General features: G+C 38.0%; 1 protein-coding gene across 5 annotated transcripts in view; it reads right to left on the reverse strand.

Moving 5' to 3' along the window:
- Nucleotides 1-21476, reverse strand: part of LOC113078708 (rhotekin-like) — a 68673-nt gene that overhangs the window by 25679 nt on the left and 21518 nt on the right. The window contains exons 1-2 of one of the 5 annotated variants that reach the window (XM_026251052.1): nucleotides 19410-19975; nucleotides 19158-19322 (exon numbers count right to left, since the gene is read on the reverse strand). The exons of 2 other annotated variants lie outside the window; for them this stretch is intronic. In XM_026251052.1, coding sequence (XP_026106837.1) covers nucleotides 19158-19256 — 99 coding nt within the window. In that variant the 5' untranslated portion in view covers nucleotides 19257-19322; nucleotides 19410-19975. Of the gene's footprint in view, nucleotides 1-4083; nucleotides 5256-19157; nucleotides 19976-21476 lie in introns of those variants that run through there. 2 more of the 5 variants (XM_026251049.1, XM_026251053.1) reach the window with 2 other exon arrangements.

Consider the following 21476-nt stretch of genomic DNA (forward strand, 5'->3'; position numbering starts at 1 on the left):
AAATCTCTTTTAGCAAAGCTTTACCAAATATAACAGATTTTTGTGAATATAGGAGTTGCTAATGTGTTATTTGCGGTTGCTAGAGTGTTTCTAAGTGGCTGCATATATGCCCAAGTCAAAACAAGCCAACCTCAATTCTCTGTGTTATTCTTATCTGTAGATATGGCTCAGGTTTCCCTTCAAGGTACATTTATGAAGCTAATTTTTGGCCAGTTTTACTGTAAGGCAAACAAAAATGGTCCAATTACAAAAAAAGTGGCACACTCATAAAACAGTCTTTGAGGTATCAATCACAAGAGAAGGCAACTCGAGTGTTGTGCAAGTCATAATTTGTACCCTAAACAACTGCTGTTTGTATTGAAGAGCATACAGTAAATAATTTGAATCCATTGACACACTTTATGTTTCTGTTTAAAAAAAGTATGAAAGCAAGCAGCTTTGTCAACACAAGTAACCTACCAGAGGAAATACATTAGCCATATATTGTGGAAAACTGTCTTGGACAATGGGGATCATTGGAGTCAATTCTCAGGTAACTAAACATTCTTTAGAAATAAACACTCGGTTGTAAATTCCGAGCAAGTATGAATAATACCTGTAGCTGTAGTGGTCATTTACATCCAGCATGTCACCCTCCCTTGCTGAAATACCAGGCCAGCAGTTTAGAGGCAAACTAAGTCTAATCTTTTTTCGCTTTGCAAAAAGACGCCAGTGAGCTATTAAGGCAAAAGACCCCTATGGAGCATACTCTGTTTAAACTCATCGAATAGGCTGCTTGTGTGGGATTTTGGTCTTTTAAGTGTGCACCCTCCTATGCTTCAAGCAACCACCTCCAAATAAAGCACACAGAGCCAGTGACACACACAAACAGCAGTGCACATTAATAACCTCCACACACGAGGCCCACACACTGCCCTCTCTCCCACTACAGCAGAAAGCGGTTTTCAAACTTGAGTTTGAAAACACAGCTTTGACACATAAGTATTTAATAACTCCATTAAAAATATCCCTCACACAAACACTCCAACACAATAAATCGCTGCCTTTTCTGAGAATGTGCCTCCCTGACATATGCACATGCATATATAACCTACAATAGCAGGTATAAAATATAGTTTGTAAAAGTGTATTTTTACGTATTTTTAGTTTATTTATGCAAATCAGTTTTTATGATCAAATTTGATTTTTTTTTATTTAATGTTCACTGACATTTTCATACATTAAAAGGTTTAGTAAATTTTCATACTGTCATTATATATTCATATATATATATATATATATATATATATATATATATATATATATATATATATATATATATATACACAGTATATACATACAGTATAGATGGATAGATAGATAGATAGATAGATAGATAGATAGATAGATAGATAGATAGATAGATAGATAGATAGATAGATAGATAGATAGATAGATAGATAGATAGATAGATAGATAGACAGATAGATAGATAGATAGATAGATAGATAGATAGATAGAAGACTAAATATCTTTCTTTTTGTGCATCTGGCAACTACACTTTTACTGTAAAAAATCAGCTAAATTGTTAGAAATTATCCTCTGGTTGAAATGTCATTAAAAAAATAAAGATTAATGTTGGTTATACAAAAAAATAAAACAAGTGATGCAAAAATACTTTTTGAATCACCAACAGCTGATACAAGAAATAAAGCAAAATGTGTATCCTTCATCAAGTGACTTTTTTACATGGTTAGATTAGCTCTTTTAGTTTTGCTTTTTGAGTGTGAATAGGACTTCAACATGTTACATACAGTTACAATTGATTCCACCTCACACACACACACACACACACACACACACACATATGAGCAGGCAATGATGAATACACACTTCCATATGGGCTGTGTGAGTGTGAGTGAAGCTGAGAATTCAGCAGTGCTCCAGTGTGGTGAACACATTGGCATTTCAACCTCAGACTTGCAGACACAGTGACAGGGCCTGTTCCCTCACCTATGCAGCCTAAAAGGGTGAAATTTCTCCCGTCCATCTCTGTCTCTGTCTCAAACCATCTACACTTCTTGTCATTCTCTTGTCTGTGCAGATAAATGGCACTGTCAAAATGAAAAATATACACCATGATGCTTGACAGTAAATGGTCTAGCTGCTTTGAGAGCCTCCCTTGACTTCACATGGAAAGCATATCCGAACTAAATAATGGTCTAAAAATCAATTATTTGAAATAAGTTTAAATGAATGCTTAATAAAGCAGTTGCGCACACAATGAATGAAGATATACAAGATATGTTTAATCTCAAAATCTAAATGCAACTATGACATGAAATCTACAAATACAGTCTAAAGCTGCGATTTCTCAAGAGGCAATGTTGTGCAGCTCCTATGTTGTAGCTTCATCTCTGAAGACAATTTGGAGCCAGAAACAGCATCTCTTCAGCAAATATTGATTCTCTAAACGCAGTCAGACTAGACGGTAATGATTCGACTGCAGCAGCAGCAGCTAGCAAGACTGAAATGAATCCTGTACATCATGACAAGCCACCAAACATTCCCACATTGATCTTCATTGATTCAATTCCTGACAGAAAACAACATGTTAAGGGTCACGGACAAAATGATTTAAAACAATTCAAGAAATCTTCAAAGAGGAAAGAAAAAGCTGTCCCTGCGTCTAATCGTCTCTCTTCAAACCTGACTTTTTCAGCATCAGACGGCCAGTGGTTTAACACGGTCCTGACACTGAACCCTCACAACAACACAGAAAACAGCAGAAGAGTGAAACAGAAAGAAGAGGTAATCTGAATGTTTGGATAAGGGAGCGCCGGCCCTCAGGTTTAAGTTCTGATATGGCATGGCAAAGATTGTGGACTCATTTTGACACCTCTGAAAATGTACAGGATTGTGCAGAATTATCTGACTTAAAGGCAGGGTAGGTGATTTGGTTCAAAAACATTTTTTTGTTATGCTGGTTTTAAGTCTCTTCACATCCTGATAACAATCACTAAGTTAAGTGGTCTAAATCTATTTATTTGTATTATATATTGTCTGTGTATAAGATAAAATGATCTTCCAATCATATCCCTTGGTCTGATGGCTACAATAGGCTGTCCTGTCAATGTTTGTATTTGCATAACTCCGTGCACCCTATTTGCACAGACATAATACATCATCGGCACATTCCATTACACTTTTTTACAAGTTGGACATCAATAATCCGCAGTGCTCTTTAGTAAACAGACCTCATGTGCATGTCAACACTATACTCAGAGGTTTAACAGCTAATGCTCTCTCAGCCATGAACGGTGTAAGAAGACTTAAAGCTTCTCAACCCAAACCTACAAAAGTAGTTCTCTGGTTCCATTGCAAAACCTCTTTAAAAAAAAGCAAGAGAAAGTTTTGCAATGGGCCCAACAAAGACCCCTCATTAGAGTGATTTTTTTTTGTTGGAAAACTCCACTCCCATTATACGGAGTTCAGTTACTGCAGTACAGTAGAATCACTGTTTCAAGAATAATGATTTCCTGCCACAATCCATCCTGTGCAATCATTAAAACAATTTAATAGGAATGTTATTTCATAATTTAAATAGCCATTATTCTGTTTTGGCAATGCATGTTGCCGCATCTTGTCATTAAGAAATATATACAGTCCTTCTTTATGGGCCAACATAATTTATTCTTATTATATTGATTGGAAAATCATTAGATTAAAAGTTAATTAACTTTTTAAAACAAGAATAGAGATAAGGGCTACATTTCTCAACAACAATAGCACACTAAAAGAAAATATAGTGTGATACAGGCTGAAATGACAAGCGTCCTCCGTGCGTCATCTCATGTGTGCAAGGTATTGAGTGCGCGTGGGTATCTGACCTTGCTGCTGCACGCGCACCTGCACACAAACGCTCACCGCTACCTGAGATAACACAACATCTATCACCCAGATGCATTAACATCAAACTAGCGCATATTTACGACATAAACCACATTTACAACACAAACTCTGACAGTACAGGCAAAATATGCCATCGTGATCAGACTGAGTAATCACATCCGTGAGTGCACTCGGAGAAACGTCGTCACTTACTCGCGGATTATTCGAATTATTCATGTTTGAAGAGTCGCTCGAAGAAGCTGGAACTCCGAGATCACCGCGCGGTCTTACGCAATCCAGTCCATTCACGGGAACTCTGAAGTGATCAAATGTCCATTCCTCCGCAACAAACAGTACGTGACTGTGTCACAGCATTAGTAAGAACGCTTGTCCGGGACCGTCGGTGTTTGACACGGTCGTCTGGCCGTGCTCATCTCTCAGCTGTCATCGCAAGCCTCTCTATCTCTCTCTCTCTCTCTCTCTCCTTCCAGTCCAGATGGGGTCATACGAGCTGCAGTGAGGGGGATCCAACCAGTGGGGCTGGAGAGGGGGCGGCGGTGCTGCTTACTTCTGTAGGTGTACAGTCGCGGTCCGGGAGGTTTTTCGAAAAACTGCAGGTTTTCCTAGAAAACATATAACAGATACATACCGCGCGCCCTCTTGGAATTCTGCTCGCGCGACCAAAACAAAGCAGTCAGTCTAGGCTCCGCTTGACTACAGTAATCTTTGTCTGTCTCCTCATCTTCCGTCCGCGTCCGCTTCAAATCCACGGTGAATTACATCACCTCTCTGACAATAGCAGTGAGGGGCTCGGAATAACACGCCGCAGTGGAGCAGGAGGGAAATATGGTTCAGATCAGCACGTGGATTAACCCAATTAAATCTTTATAGAGCAGCGAGAGTCCCAAAGAGTCAAAGTTGCAATAAGATTCTTGTTTAGAGATCCACGTGCAGACTCACACTTTGATTAAACCCATATTGCATATTTATGCAGGGGTTTTCAAACTTTTTGATGCCACCCCTTAACTGATCATTATCAAATTCTTTCTGTTCAGTTAGAGTAATCCCTGTTGGGGGGGAAAACAGGTAAAACCAGCCTAAACTGGTTGGCAGGTTTTGGTCATAGCTGGACAGCTCGTTTTAGAGGGGGTTTGGCCACTTCTTTTGCTGGTCAGGCTGTTCTGGTCAAGCTGGGAGACCAGCTAAAACTTCACGTTTTAGTCAGTAAACTAAAGGTGAGTGACAATGACCCCAACTATTTCTTACTGTTACTGTTATACACAAATGAATTAAATAGCAGTCAGCAGATTAACAGCACGTAATCTCATGATTACTAACATTTAAAAAGATTAACCCTCTATTTTTAATTCTTAAAAAATATTGTTCTACCTTTTATTATCCAAAATGTTACTCGGACTCCCAGCACCGTTTTGAAGACCCCTGTCAAAAAAATGTTTTAAAGTATGACATTACTTTGTTTCTTGAACAGTTTTAAAGCAATTATTCTATTTCCTGAAGTGCTTCAAAGTACCATATAGTAGTATTCCTTCAGTGGTACTTTACCTCAGACCGGCATTACCATCTTTTGGATTACCATCTGATAACACTCCAGCATGGTTAACTAACACTGAACAATCCATTTACTCGCAGAACTTTATGGTAGACTTCATGAGAAAGTGTATTAAGAAGACTTCAAGGGCATATGTGGTTAAACAGTTTTACAAATGGCTTCAAAACAATGGCATGAATTTTTGTCAACCAGAAAAACAATAATTTTCTGTGTCCATTAATTCATATTTAGTGGGCTCTGCTCTGTCATTAACTGCTCATGCTGAGAGCCTTCATTATCTAGTGGCTTTCTGAAAAGCAAACCACCCTGTAATATAAATAATAATAATAATAATAAATCACAACTCATGCATGTCTAATGTGGTAGCCCAAGTCGGTGGCATATTCACCAATCCTGTCATGTTTTACACAATTTAATGTATCTGAATCACACACGTGCTCCGGGTGGACTGAAGCCAGGACTATGACAGACATGCTCTTATATTCATTAAGCCACTTCACATGGCTTTTCCAGGGGGCACAGCAGGTCGTATTCACCCAGGTGGAAAATAGGTGAGGAGTGAGCCATCAGAATGAGATGAATGCCAAGAGGCCCTGTGTGCTGCTGGGGGCTTTTGTAGAACTGTCTGATGTAATTGAAACACAATCAAAAGCACACAGTAAGAGTGGTATTACATAACAAATACATAATTATATAACAAAATATTTAAAACCAGGTTCATTGGAGCTACGACTGCCTTCATGCCTATCAAAAACTTATCTATAAAAACATTTCACAGCAGCTACCAGTTAAAAAAAATTCAAGTAAAATGCCAACAGCTTATTCCATTTCACACCAATGATGCTTGCAGGAGCACATTATGGATAAATAAAGACTTATTATTAGACGGTTCCTTGCATAATATTAAAGTATGTTTTGCGTCAGGGTCCTGGTCACACTATCTGTGTTTATTCTGAGATAACATTTTCCCTTTTCTACATTTTTATGTTTGAATCACATAATCAGCTCCATATGAATAGCTTTTCAGACTTAGTAAACTTGCTCTGTATCTCACCTGGTATAGCACTGCAAGGGCCCAGGTACAAGACCCATGAAACACAAGTCACAATACTCCACAAAAGAGCTTAAAGCCTCGTACATGCAACTGTTAGTTTAGCAAATGTTTTGATCTTTAAGCATGCTTGCTTTTGTTAATACTATCAGTTTGGGGCAGGGTTAAGTGTAGAGGGTATATTCATTTCAAACAAGATAGAGCATTAACATGTTACCACCACTCACAAGCATTTCATTTTCAAATTGCCATGATACAAGCAACAACCAATGTAATATGTTGCTACAGTAGCTGTAACTGTTTTGGATAAATTAAATATGATATTCAGCACCAGTCACTAGTGAGTTCACTTTGGATGTGCAATGAAACGTGCTACAAGAAACACAATATCATTTTGCAAAAATGTAGCCACAGGCATGTTTTTATGACACTGGGCTGTTTAATAAACCTGCAAATGCAATGGAGACCAATAAATGTTTTTATAACTCCTTTGGTGTACTTGTCACCTGAAAAGTGCAGCAAAATGTTCCCAGAGCAGCACTTATCAGGTTTTGAAGCAATGTTGCCAAAATGCCAGTCATGTATTCCCAAAATATATGGATACTTCTGTGGTGATTTAGGAGAAATATACAAGTCAAAGAAAGAAAGACGAAAAGAGTGCTATTTTGAATAAGTGTAAAGGATATGAGGTGATATGCTGAGTGGATGGAGTTAGCGGAAGAGTGAGTAAATGAGAAAGGGAAGGGAAAACAAAAAAATAAAAGGAAGTGAGTTGCAGTAGGGAATTGTCTTCCACAAATCAATGAATATGGTGAGAAACAAGCAAAGATCAAATAAAGCTTTAAAGCAGGAAGAGGATTTTTGACCTGATACCATTTCACACACATCCACAGGATGTTCTGTATGTTACATAAACGTCAACACATATGTAGTAACACATAACTAGCAGCTAGGGAATGGTTTCATAAGAATCATCAGTTCAGAAAGAAGATACGTTCAACAACAGCTGCACTAACTGCCATGGAAAGTATTTTTGGTCACAGAGCAAGAGAATGTGTCAGGGCCATCATGGAGTAATATTAGCCGTGTGCAAATACGTGTACTCGTGTGGAAGTGAAAGAAAGACCAAATGAGAAGGAGTAGGAGACAAACTGAGCCAGGAAGCCATGTGTTGTGGATTGTAAGTGCATTACAGTATATATTTGTAAGCATAAAGTAAACATCCAGAGACAGTATTACTGATATTCCAGACGTCAGTGCATGAGGGAAGAAGGTCAAATACAGCAAGAGATATTGAAGGTATAAATGGCTTTAATGCAACTAAAATAAAAGAGATGAAATGCTTAAATCCATTGGTTCATCTCACTTGACCAACTCTGTTAAATGAACTGAGTCTGACAAGAGTCCATCGGTTTTGGTGTTTAGTCTTTGCAACCCTCTCTAACTCCCCCTTATTGGCTTGTAATTCCCTATTTCTACCATATTTACTTTCTCACTGGATGGGATGTTTTTTTTCCCAAGCAAACAAAATCGTGTTTCCTATCTGAGGGGTGTTGACCTTGCTTCTGAAGTTTGTTTCCTGTCTCACCATATACAGCACATCCAAAACAGTGCAGAACAAGTACAGACTTGTTAAGTTTAGACTGGTCCTGATGTCATGGAGGCATTGTACTGTGTCACATTGCAGTATTGTTGTTATTATACCAATACATTTCTGAGAGAAATATATAGCCAGCATTTCTTCCCTCAAGAGGGGAAATAAGCAATGTGGTTTGGAAGTTGACCACATACCACAATAAGAACAGCACAGCATGAGATATTTCAAATCTTCCCTATTTCATCACAGATGGAAAGGAAAGAAATCCCCAATGGAAATATATTCTCATAAACCTAGCATATCCAAGCATATATATTGCTATTTTTTTGTATAGATCGACACAACTCATTACATTTGATGTTTGTATATGCATTTCCATATGCTTTGACATTCATTCAGTTAGTGTCCCTTTGCTGACATTTGTTCAATTCTACCCGTATTACTCAAAAATTACTCATTTACAACACTATACACTTAGAGTTAGCAGTTATGATAACATTGATGAGATATCATTGATATCCTTGAAAAAAAAAGTCTGATAAAATCTTTTAGAGCTGATAATAGTGAAGCATACGTTATGTTTTCTATTGTTCCCTGCAGTGCTATGCATCATTCAGAAGTGAATTAAGAAGGTCTTAAAGGGGGGGTGAAATGCTCATTTTCACTCAATATCCTGTTAATCTTGAGTACCTACAGAGTAGAACTGCATCCTTCATAACTCCAAAAAGTCTTTAGTTTTATTATATTCATAAGAGAAAGATAGTCTGTACCGATTTTTCCCAGAAAAACACGACCGACTGGAGGCATGACGTGTGGGCGGAGCTAAAGAATCACGAGCGCCAGTAGGCTTTTGCGTTGAGAGCGTTTGGAAGCTGTGACATTACCGTGAGGACAAAACCAACCAAAACAAACCATGGCTAACAGTCAGATTCAGCGTAAATTTATGATCCAGAATCAGATCCAAAGGCTGAAATTTAACAAGAGCAGCATCAGCAATGACATCTCTATATGGTATGTACTGAAACTGTATATATTTGCTTAGCGGTTTTGGAAAATAACTAAGTTCCACTTTATGTCGTCTTTTTTTTCTTTTTTTTTTAAGCTGTTCATGTGGAAAGTGCAGTTTGATGATAACATCACATGTTGTTTACTTGATGTGCTCACGCGCCGATAGCTAAATTAACAACACAGAGATATTTGAAGCAGTTTTACTCACCGCATGTGGTTCCAACACACGATCGTGACCCTTTTTCGTTGAGACTGCATTATCCTTAAGAAATAAACGATGTTCAAATCCGTCGTCAAACTGGGCCTTGTTTGTAAAACAAGCATCTTCGAAATGCAGGGAACAAACACAAACACTTGCACAACTCCGTTGATGCTCTGTAAAAATAAATCCATCCACTGGTCCCTTAATGCTGTTTCTCTTTTGGTAATCTGTGCAGGGTTGTCTTGCCCTGGCAACCAAAAACATTTCACGACGCTCTGGCTCTGATCAGTGAATGTCTGTTGTGCTCTCAGTGCTGTGCTATACAGGAGCGTGCGCTCTTCCGGGAGAAGTGCCCTTAGGACCAATATAAGGAAATTCTGCTCCATCTAACGTCACACAGAGCCATACTCGAAAAAAACTTTCCGAAACTTGTGACAAACCAGGAGGAGTATTTTTGGAACAGAAATACTCCTTCAAACGTACAACTTTGTCCATGTTTAGCATGGGAATCCAACTCTTTAACAGTGTAAAAAACTCAGTATGCATGAAATAGCATTTCACCCCCCCCCCTTTAAATTAAAATTACATTCCAACATCTGAATTGTGGTGGCAAACAAGAATTAGAACTCAAATTTAAATGTAAGGAAAATCAATCAATTAAGATAATAAAACAAAACATTTAATTCCATTCATAACAGATATTTGTAAAAATGTATATTAACTTGAAAAGCGTAGTTTGTCAGGACAAAATGCTGTCTTAAATGTAAGCCTAATGGACAAAGAATGATACAAAGAATGACAGAACGATAGAACTGTAGATAGATAGATAGATAGATAGATAGATAGATAGATAGATAGATAGATAGATAGATAGATAGATAGATAGATAGATAGATAGATAGATAGATACCAACTGCATGTGAAGTGGTTTGCCAAACAAAGGGTTAATTTATAAAGTAGATGCCAGCTCATCCCTAAGACTAGCCATCCCCATCCCTCAGCCAATGGGACAGCGCACGGCTCCTAGAGCATCTACACAGCAGCACAGTAAGCTGGATTAACCTGAAGGATTCTTGATCACAACAAGATTACATACATACGTGTCCAGTCTTCATGAAGGCACTGCTCATTTTATCTGCTTACTGACAGAGGCAAATTATGTACTGAGCGGCTGACCAGAGATCAGTTTCCAAGAAAAGGATAACATTTTATTTTATTTATTCAAAATTACATTTGAACGAGTTGTTCTCAGCTCACTTAAAACAGATTTATTATGAAAGTGATTTAACACCTAGCAGGTCTATTAATGTTCATACTTGCTGATAATACTGTAACCTTTTAGAGCATAGTGGTGGTAAACCCATAACTGGACTCAAGTGTATATATACTCTAAACGCGCCCATTAAAACTTCAGTTAAAATGTAGTGAGATAATGGTTACTCCAGCAAAGAGTCCATTTAGTGCACATTTAAACCCAAACTGTCACACCAACAACAAAGCTTTACAAATCCAAATAAAGCAGCCCTATCTGCTTCAGCCCTGCAGCAAAAGTCATTTACAAAGGGGGCCCTCTTGCCTGAGCTTGACCCTTCTCCAGTTTAACTAATAACTATGAAGAATGACATCAAGCAGCGGATAACAGAAACAGACCGCCTGTGCTTCTTAACACCTTTGCCAGCCCACGTGGACCTCAGCAACTGCTGCTACATGGATCGATGGAGTTGGAGGCTGACGCTGCTTAACTGTTCGCACAAGAAAAATCTATTTCCACCGGTGGAGCTATAAATCTAAAAGAAAGGTTCAGCGAAGATGCAAGCACAGAATTGTAGCTCATCTATTTCATAGGTACTGACAGATACCGAAGCACTAGATCATGAAGAGGTGCCAGTTCATTGCAGGGAGGTTAAAGGAGGAGAGATCTGAAATTAAGAGTAAATGAAATTGGAGAACAGGTCAAAGTTTTGCAATGAAGACATAAATCATGTTTTAATAAAAATAAATGAGTAATATGAATGCCATCACATACCTGGGCAGCAGCTCCATATAACGCAATTCTGCATTACTCTTAGAGAAAGTAATGACCTTCTGAACGGTTAAGCCAGTTTTGTGTGTGTGTGTGCTTTTGTTGAGTTCATGAACGTGATTCAACAAGTCTGCAAATCTCTAAAGTCTCAAATTTGAGAATTAATTTAATAATTAACTACATCAGTCATATTGCTTTTTCGAGTACAGAATCAAAAGCTGCACATAAGGTCATATAAGAGCTCTTGGGTCAATGTTGGGTTCATGTTCCGAGTGGCTAACTTATATATTGCTTGATATATTGCTTGGCATACATATTTGTTTCTAATTGGTTTATTTTCAATTTATTTATTTCTAATTATTTTAGTTAACATTATATAAAATAAATATACATTTATTTGTATCAGTGTGCGGTTAGACACCCTCTTCTTCATTTTAAATAAAATGCACTGGCAGTGCTGAAAAAGGCGGTGCTGTGCTAGAAATGAGCAATAAATCAAACATGAACATCCAGACAGGTTGCACATCATCATCGGAGCCCAAGAGAAGAGAGTACCAGGAGGATGAGGGCTTCTCTTCAGCTGTATCTGATAAGCTATGCACCCAACACTTCAACAGTCATATCCCTGGAGCCCGGCCAGACGTTTCCAGTCAAACTGTGCTAAAGATGAACAAACAGCGTAAAGTACATGATCTCATCCATGTTGACTGAAGCTTTTGAAAAGCAACAGTAAATTGCGAGCTGTTGTCGGTGCAGGTTTGATATACTGATGCTGAAATGACCCTCCTGCTGTTCCATTTGTCCCGCTGTCCAAGTTGATGCTCAATTCAATTCCACTGCCAAGCGGGCTCCATTTGCTTCCTCTGCAGGTGACTAAAGGGAGCAGTCACTGCATAAACACCTACATTATAGACAGACAAGAACTCGTCCAGCTGAATGTTACTCATATTATCAAAACATCAAACTTTTTGTTTGTTTGGGCTGCAGGGGGAAGTGGAGTAAAATTAGAGTAAGTGGTTTCATTCTTTGGTTTTGTTTATCTTGGGTTTCTTTCAACATGGACAGCAGCTGACTGGGCACTGCCAGAGCAGTCAAGCTGCTCTATAAATTAACAGCAGCGCTCTCCCATCCAAACTCAGCCATCCTGATACCACCAGTCCAGCTAATAATCATGTAATGTCTGTTTAGACAAATGTGGGAGAAAAATAGGCTGAATGAAAATGCAAATTCACTGTCTGACAGTAGGTGATGCTTTCAGCACTGCGCAACGTTGCATTTCTGACACTCACCAGTCATGGAAGTTTTTACATTTTCAAAAAGCCATTTTATTCCCTATGGTGTTCATCAAATAACACCAAATACAAAAGTGCAGAGACAAGAGAACCGGTTCCAGATACTTCCTCTGCTATTCACTGTCACTTAGTGAAAAATAGCAAAATAGTCAGTTTATGAGTCTGGCTGCATAATATATATGGTCTGGTTTATGCCACCATGTTGTAGTTTTATGCAAAAGCAGCAGCTCGATGGCTGCATGTGACCAAAAGTGCTAATCTTATTGATTGGCCAGTTTTCTTCCTAATGTGATGGAGAAAAAAAAAATCTGTCACATTAACAGCAAGCAAGTGCTTCAGTCAAATTAAAATAATTACCATATTGCACTGTATTTTTACACTGATTGTCCATCCTTGCATAAGAAACAGTGTGTATACATATTTTTTTATTCTTCACAGTCCTCTGAGATAGACGCACCAAGTATAGACCCATGGGTGTTGTTGTGTTATGATGTACTGAAATGAAAAGTCTTGTCAGTGGAAACATATATGCCCATTAACTGGACTCTGACTCAACAGATTGAGCAGGTCTTACCTTGTAGAAATTCATTTTCTAAAAGCATATCATCTACCATGCCTGAGCAGGGCAGGGAAGATGGGATAGGTAACAAGTATGGGGCCAGGGTGAGAGACGGCAGTTTCCACTAAAACACTGGATGCAGGAAGGTGTTTTCCAAAGGAAGCTGGCTCGAGTCGAGACATTTGGCTGGTTCCTGCACACAGAGTGTCTATTCAGCTCTGTTCCTGCCTACACCAGGGCCCGGCCAGGAACGATAGAGGCTTCACTGAGGCGTGGGTGACCAACTACAATGCCCTCTTTCACTACCAGCCCATGCCTTCCTCCTAATACCCCACCCAGCCTGGAGGGCCAGAGCCTTGCAGATACAGGACCTAGTCACGAAAAAGTGGTTACACTGAGGCTCCTTGTAACCAAGAATGTATCTAAATCTTGTTTAGAATTGGGCTATTTGCAAAGAAGTTATACAGCAGTGGTCAAATATGTACTCTCTCTCCATTTCTTAACATAAATTTGGGTTCCTTAATTGCCACTGTTACATTTGGCTTTGGTATAAAAGACTGAACATTCAGTAATATCGTAGATTTGACTGCACTTACACTATCAGATAAAAATGTAACTTAAACTGGATCGAGCTTTATGAAGACACTTCTATTGTGTAGAGCTGCTTTATAGCTGAATTGAATGTATTTTATTACTGATGAATTTTGCAACTTTGACACTGTATTGAACTGAACTGAATCCACAAACACTATTACCCTTTTTTTTACAGAATTAAAATTAGTCTCATCTTTGAAGCATACATCGAGTTATTTTCCTGTATATTTACTAAAGGTGCTTTGAAACAGTCTCTGTTGTGTAAAGAGCTGTATAAATAAAGGTGACTTGACTTGACATAATCCAATTAAGATGTCTGTTAGTGTATAACACTGAGTTTAAACCTCACATTCTATAACTGACAAAGCTACTTAAACACCTCTCCAGCTGAACCAACAGTATGAAAAGGAGACGTTGCTTTTTCTATGGATGAATGAGCAAACGACACAGTAAATGGCTGTGGCATGTGATCATTGATGACCACTAACCTTATGAACCCCGAAAAGAGTCACATTTGGCTCAGGCTGACCACTCGAGTTCATTCATCTCAACAAAAAAAACTAAACTAAGCTCAGAATTAGGCATATTTGATATTTCTTGCGAATGTTCAAACTAAGAAATGGGTGCTGTGGTGACATTTTGTATTGCTCAATCATGCAATTAAGAACTTGTTGGGAGGTAAAAAAAAAAAAAAAAAAGAGTCCATCCACTACCGGGCCAGATATCACACCTGTACCTGCTGAACTGTGGAGATTATCTGAGGTGGATTCAGGTCACGCTGAGGTTCTAGGTGAGGTGAGAGGTCTGCCCTTTCCCAAGCATTTCATCATACTCCTGGCTGGAGTTCAAAGACCCACAGGATATAATGGGTGGAGGCCAGAGCTATGAGGTACCTAGCACAATAACGTTCTACTGGGGTCATTTCAGGCATCACCCCTGCTGGGCTGGACACATAAAGGCCACACTGATCTACCTGAGGGGAAGAACCCAGATAAACACACTGCAGAGAGAGTATAGAGAGACCTCTGTACCTGCTACAGATCTTTGTAAACAAGCTGTGTGAATGGAAAGAAAAATCACCAAATCAATGTAACTTGCTCAGTTCATGTTATTGTACATTCCACAGAAAAGATGACAGTGAACTGAAGAGATACAAAGATCACACTGTTGCTCTACATCATTATGTCCTTGAGCACATCTTTGAGAACGTGAGACTAGAGTAAGAGTCCAAATGAATTTCCTTGCTACATGGGAAAAATGGATGTAACATTTTGTTAATTATATTTCCCCCAAAAAGTATCTTTTGCTCACAAATGCTGTTTATTTGATCAAAAATACAATAAAATTACTACATCTGTGAAATATTATTACAATTTAAAATAACTGTTTCTAAATGCAATGTAGAACTGAATTTTCAGCAGCCATCACTCAAGTCTTCAGTGTCCCATGATTCTTCAGAAATCATTCTAATCTGATGAGTGGTGCTCAAAAACACTTTTATTATTATTAACAATGTTGAAAACAGTTGTGCTGATTATTATTTTTGTGGAAACTATGACACATTTCATGCTACTTTTTTCAGGATTCTTTGGCAAATTCAAAGAACAGCATTTATTTTACAAAATAATATTTTGTTACATTGTAAACAGTGACAATTTTGATCAGTGTAATACATCATGGAATTAATGTCCATTCGAAAACAGCTGGTGATGGAATAATATTAGATTTTACATATCTCTGACTTATTAATTTCTCTATCTGTATGTTTTCCCCTTTGGTGAAGTTTTAGAAAGAGAATGGGAGATTGAACACAAAAATAATATTTGCTATGTTCTCCTATGTACCTCTATAGAAGTTTACAATCCCAGAAATGTAGAAGAAGTGCATAATGATATTGGTTGAGCCAGTGTTGCTGATGTGGGTCTACTCTGGATGCTCAAACAAACATGCTGCAGAGGCAGTTTTACACTTTTCAAGGAAATCAACTTACATATGTCTTATTTATATCTGTCTCTGCATATTAAGGTGGATAAGCTATGTTTTACATAGAGAAAAATATTTTAAAAAATCAGTCGTATAGTGTACCATCAGCAAGCTAAATATAGAGAAAGCAACCAAATAACTCATCAACCCTCAGGCAGGGAGCAAAAGCAAACCACAACATTAAGCTACCTGAGAGAGCAATCAGTCCTCACACAGGCACTTCCATATCTACAGCATGCTTTTGTTTGTGCGGTCAGGCAGGAAGGGTCAAGCAGTGATGACATCATCCAGCCAATCACTCTCATTAAGCTCAGCCATTTCCTGTTCCCATCACCCATCACTACGAACAGGCTATGAATCACAGCTTTGAAGCAACAAAAGGTTGTGACGACACCAGGAAAGTGTTCTCCTGGTTTTCAGGAGAGACAGAGACATCGTAAAGGAAGGACACAGAGAGGAATGTTCATGTAGTGCCAAGAATGTGGCTGCCTCGATTCTGAAATGGACTTGTTAAAACTTGAAAAGACTGACTGCATCTGTTAAGCCTAACAGTAGCCCCCAGTCATTCAGAAACCCACAGGTTCCTGCGTCTACACCACTGGAGAACATATCACCCCCTTGTGCAAACTCATTTACCATTTTATGAAGTCAGACAGCCCAGAAAGGTTTTCCTCCTTAAATTAATCTTTAAAACAACAATTGAGTTCACAACCTTCTACTGCCATCCATACAGCTGTTGTTTTTCAAATTCTACCACCATGAACATCTGTTACCGTGCCCATCCCATCTCTAACCAATTCAATTGTAAACTAAACTATGTATGTTATGCCACAAACTATAAAATGATAAATTGAAACATTAAAATACATTCTAAAAGCATGCAATTATTGTTTTATTGATCAATGATTACTGTCATGACAAGTTCTCGTGTCCAACCCTAATTCAGAAGGAATTCAAACTGTCCAAAGGAAACTAATTCTTATAGTGAATGCAGTGAAAAGAATTGGTAGATGAATCACATGGATTATTAAATATAAACATTGAGACTCTTTCAAATTGACACAGGATTGAAGCTAATTGTCTTGTGAAAATTCTAGGCTGCCAACTTTGAGATGCATAACCATGAATCATTTAAAGGGGTTAATGATGCGATTTCAAGTTTTCCTTTCTCTATGGAGTGTTACAAGCAGTCCATGAATAGATAAGATCCCTAAAGTGGTCAAGACTCAAACCCAGAGATTTTCTTTATAAAAGTTAAGAGTCGTCCACGCCCTCCTAAAACACCTCATTTAAACACGCCCCCACATGTCTACTTCACCGTGTGGGAAGATTTGCATAACCCCGCCCAAATGTTCACACGAAGAAAGAAGGCGTAACTTTGATTGACGCTGTAGTATTGTTGATGCCGCTGCCGCCATGACGTGGAGACAGTGTGTTTTGTTTAAAAAGCGAAACTACTTTGTTTGGCCTTTCAAAAGAGGACACAACTAGAAATCAGTGGTCATGTTGTATTTACAACACTGTTCCAGAACAGTTCAATCCAAATATTCAGATGTGCGCAACACATTTTACAGAGAACTATTTCCTGATCCTGGGAGAGTAGCCTACAATGCCGGTGTTCTGACAACTAATGCTGACTCACAGTCTGTAAGTACGTTTTCATATTTAAAGGATTTGCCATTGATGATTCAAATGCGAGTTTTGAGCAGTGTAGAGTAGCACTTGTTATTTGTCGTTTCTCAGATCACAAATGCAGACAAGGTTTTATGTTTATGTAAAAGACAGTGTAAGTCATTATAATCAGTATGTCCCCACTGGATGCTACAAATGCCTCGTTTGTAATGGGTTTTATTTGATTTTTCTCGTCGCACCAGGACACTGCATCACATTATAGTAAGGGACGTTACATTTCCGTCACACGCTATTCAGCAAATCACAATGCACTGGATAACTGGCCAATCATAGCACACCTTGCTTTTCAGACTGATGAGCTTTGTAAAAATCTATGCATTTCAGAAAGAAGGGGCATAGAGCACAAACAATAATGTACAGTATGTGGAAAATAATGCATTTTTTTTTAACCTTAAACCACATTTCATTACACCAAATACACAAAATAATGTTCTCTTTTAGTAACGTCAGGAATTTATGAAGGCGCCTCCATGTTCTTTCATTACCACAGGCTACAAATTTAGGGTAACATCGCAGGAATACTGAGCACATAATCTGATGATCTGGTGAGGAGAAAAGGCAGACTGGAGGAGCGAGGTATGATCTCAGCATGGGCTATAGGAGAAGAGCACAGTTTGGTCACTCACACACCACACAAAACCCCACAGAGCTCAGCACAGCACTGAGGCAGTGTTCAGCATGTCATTCAGTGAGATACTGAGCGTTCCTAACACACAACAGCTGCAGGACAAAAAGACACCTATTTTATTTCAGAAACCAAAGGAGGTTTTTAAAAAAAAGGAATGCCATTTGATATGTATAGTTATCATATAGTTGCCCCCTGCTTTCTAGTAGTAAATAAAAAATTTACACCATGATCCACCTACTTAGTAAATCAGGATGAAAGGTATCTGCCATAAATAACACTAATGTCTTGAGGCAAGTAAGGGGGCTTGTTTCCACACTTCTCGTAGACTGATTAAACAAGGTAGTATGTTCACACTGATAATATCGCCTAGTGTGCAATTGTTCCCAAAGATAAGGCTAGTCAAATGTCTCTGTGGAGGCATTTTGCAAAAGAGCTTACATTAATTTGTATTTTTCTTACTGGTGCTTATGAGTCCGTGCACAGAATACCAAAGAAATCACAAACCAACAACACACACACTTTCATCCGATGAGACTTTGTCTTGTGTGGCTGCAGCTGCAGAGCAGGATTACTGGAGAAACAGTGCTGCTGCTTCTCCGTTTTAAACTTTACTGCCAAGACTAAACACACTAAACTGACAGAAACAATCAAAGACACTCACTGTACAGCAATATCACAGTATGGAGCAGCTGTATAAGACAGCACTCTCAGAGTTAAGACACAACGCAACAACACTGAAAAATTAGCTGAGCAAGACAACATAAGAAATCTCTTACAACTCATTACAAATTGCATCCTACTAGATTTTCACACAGACATCTAAATGTGTGTTTTTTTTTATTGTTTTTTTTTTTTTTTTTTTTGCTTTTGTAGAAGAGCAATTCAATTTATTTTTAGTTATTTTACTTGGAAAGCACTTCTTTTAAATGTGCTATAGAAACAGTTTGTATTATTTTGTGTTCCATTTTATAATTATAATCTGATTGTTTAACTAAAAAGACTAGCTAACATCACCAAGACCTAATTCAGATGTCTAGAAGCATTTGAAAGTAATTTAAAAGATGTTTAGGTTATGAAAATGCATTTACCTTTAAACTCAGGGCAATCTGACGAATGTATATCATATTGAGATCCTCCAAAATACGAAGTTTCTCCTCCATGTCTGCGAGTCTGTCTATGGGCATCATCCAAGAAGGATACCGGCTCCTGATTTAAAGTTCAGACTCCCACTGCTCTTCAAACCATTAATCTGTCTTGAGAGTTGAGAAACATTTTTTTGGAAGACGGGAAGAAGAATATGACGAGTATATGAATCACACGATCCAGACCTTAAAACGCACCAAAAACGCAATCCACAGCGTATCCCAGAAAATCAGTTTTCACATCACAGACCAGTTCCATGTGTCAGGAAACAACCGTTCAGGGGGAGACACGCATATAAAAGCATAGTTAGCTGAAGACAACAAAAAAGAAAGGCAGGGGAATTAAACGCTCTTTCCTCAAACTCCCTCAGCTGCTGTTCGCGCCTCACGTCTGTCTTCACAACAATAGCGAGTGAATCCAGTAAATGAAAGCTCTGCTACACGAGCAACAAAACGACTTTCCTAACACCCTCAAATCATGTTCTCCTCATTCCGTAAGGATAATGGACCACTTATATACAGTTTCCTTCTTTGTGTCCCTCTGTACTGATGGGAGTGTGTGTGCTCTTGTAGGACTTTTTCCACAAAAGGGCATCACATTCACAGTGCGCGTGGACTGACTGTACTGCCTCCGCGCCGCGCGCTCATTCACCATTCAGCTCATAAACCTACAGCACAACTACCGGCGCGACAGAAAGAAACACGCCCTCCATAAACAAATATTCTCGCAAAAGCATCCACATAAGTCAGAATGGGGATTTAAAGAGTTACTAAAAGACCCCGTGACAAATACACGGCTAAATAAATAAATAACCACAACAGCCTCTAAGTCGTAAAAGAGTAGGCCTAAAGTCATATCTCAGGCTGCAAAAAAAAAAATAAATAAATAAATAAATAAAAAGATTATTAAAGTGTTGGAAAGGGAAAAATAGGGAATTGCAATTTGTCAGTATTTTTTAGGACAATTAGTATCAAGAGCACTGTATGTTAAAATATCAGTTTTATAATACAAAGGTGGAATATGAACTGTACTGAAAACAAACTTTTATGAAGGGAAAGCAAAAACAGGGAAATTAATAGCTAGACAATTGAGAGAGAGAGAAAAAAAAACCTCCAACACAACACCAGTGATTCAACAGGGAGATATAAAACATATTTTAGTGGCCAAAGACATAAACAAAACGTTTGAGCAACATTGTGAAAAACTGTATAGGCCTACTTCTACCACAACACATACTAAATTAGTTCAAAATGAAATGAAAGAAGTTCCTTGATTGCAGCCTGATCAGATGGAGGAGATGGAGTCACCCATTTAATTAAATGAGATAAAAGAAGTAATTTAATCTATAAAATCTGAAAATTGACAAAAATGTTAGCCAGATGCCTACAAAAGGTGTTACCAAACATTATTTTCCCCCAAACCAAGTGGGTTTTATAAACAACAGAGCTTCCTCTGACCGTGTAAGATTGTTTTATCCAATTTAGACATACTAGTTCAAAAATACTCCAATAACAGCTATTACTCTTGACACAGAGAAAGACTTTCACAAGGTGGAGGGGCAATTTTTATTTTGGCAACATTATATTTCATGGGCTCAAATCCTATAAAAGTAACCAAAGGTGTCACCCTTTTGTAGTCTTCCAAGAGGGACATTCCAGAGGTGTTCATTAAGCCCTCTCTTGTTTATTATTATGTATTTTATTTTATAATTTATAATTTATTTTTTATAAAGCATGGGCTAAATTGACAATTTAATGAAACATTCCTTGTAGGAAGGGGAAAAGGCAAGAATTAATATAAATAGGTTAACTGCCCCTAAAGAGAAAGGAGGACTGGGTTTTCCTGATTTCCTGAAAAATGATCAAACTGACTGGATGAATGTGAAATATAAAATATTTTCTCCCTTTGCCCCCAGTGAAGTATTTTCTCAGTTTGCTTGAAAATACCACAAACCCTGTTCTTGTTCATTCTAGAGATTCTTGTATTAAAATTCATAAAATATTCAAATTATCTCACAAATTACAGAAATATTCTTCATTATGGTTTAACCCAACAATTCATATTGGTAAAAAGATGATTTACTGGAAGTACTGGCACCAGCGTGGTATATGATTGATGACTTATATGAGGATAAGGTCATATGAAAAATTAATTAAATGTTATAATCTTGTAGGAAAAGAAAACTTTTGGAAGTTTCTACCATTACGTAATTGTATATTGTCCAAAGTTGGTAATCCTATCATAAGTTACTTTAAAAAAATAAC

Source organism: Carassius auratus, chromosome 5, assembly GCF_003368295.1.
Source record: "Carassius auratus strain Wakin chromosome 5, ASM336829v1, whole genome shotgun sequence".
Taxonomy (NCBI): Eukaryota; Metazoa; Chordata; class Actinopteri; order Cypriniformes; family Cyprinidae; genus Carassius; species Carassius auratus.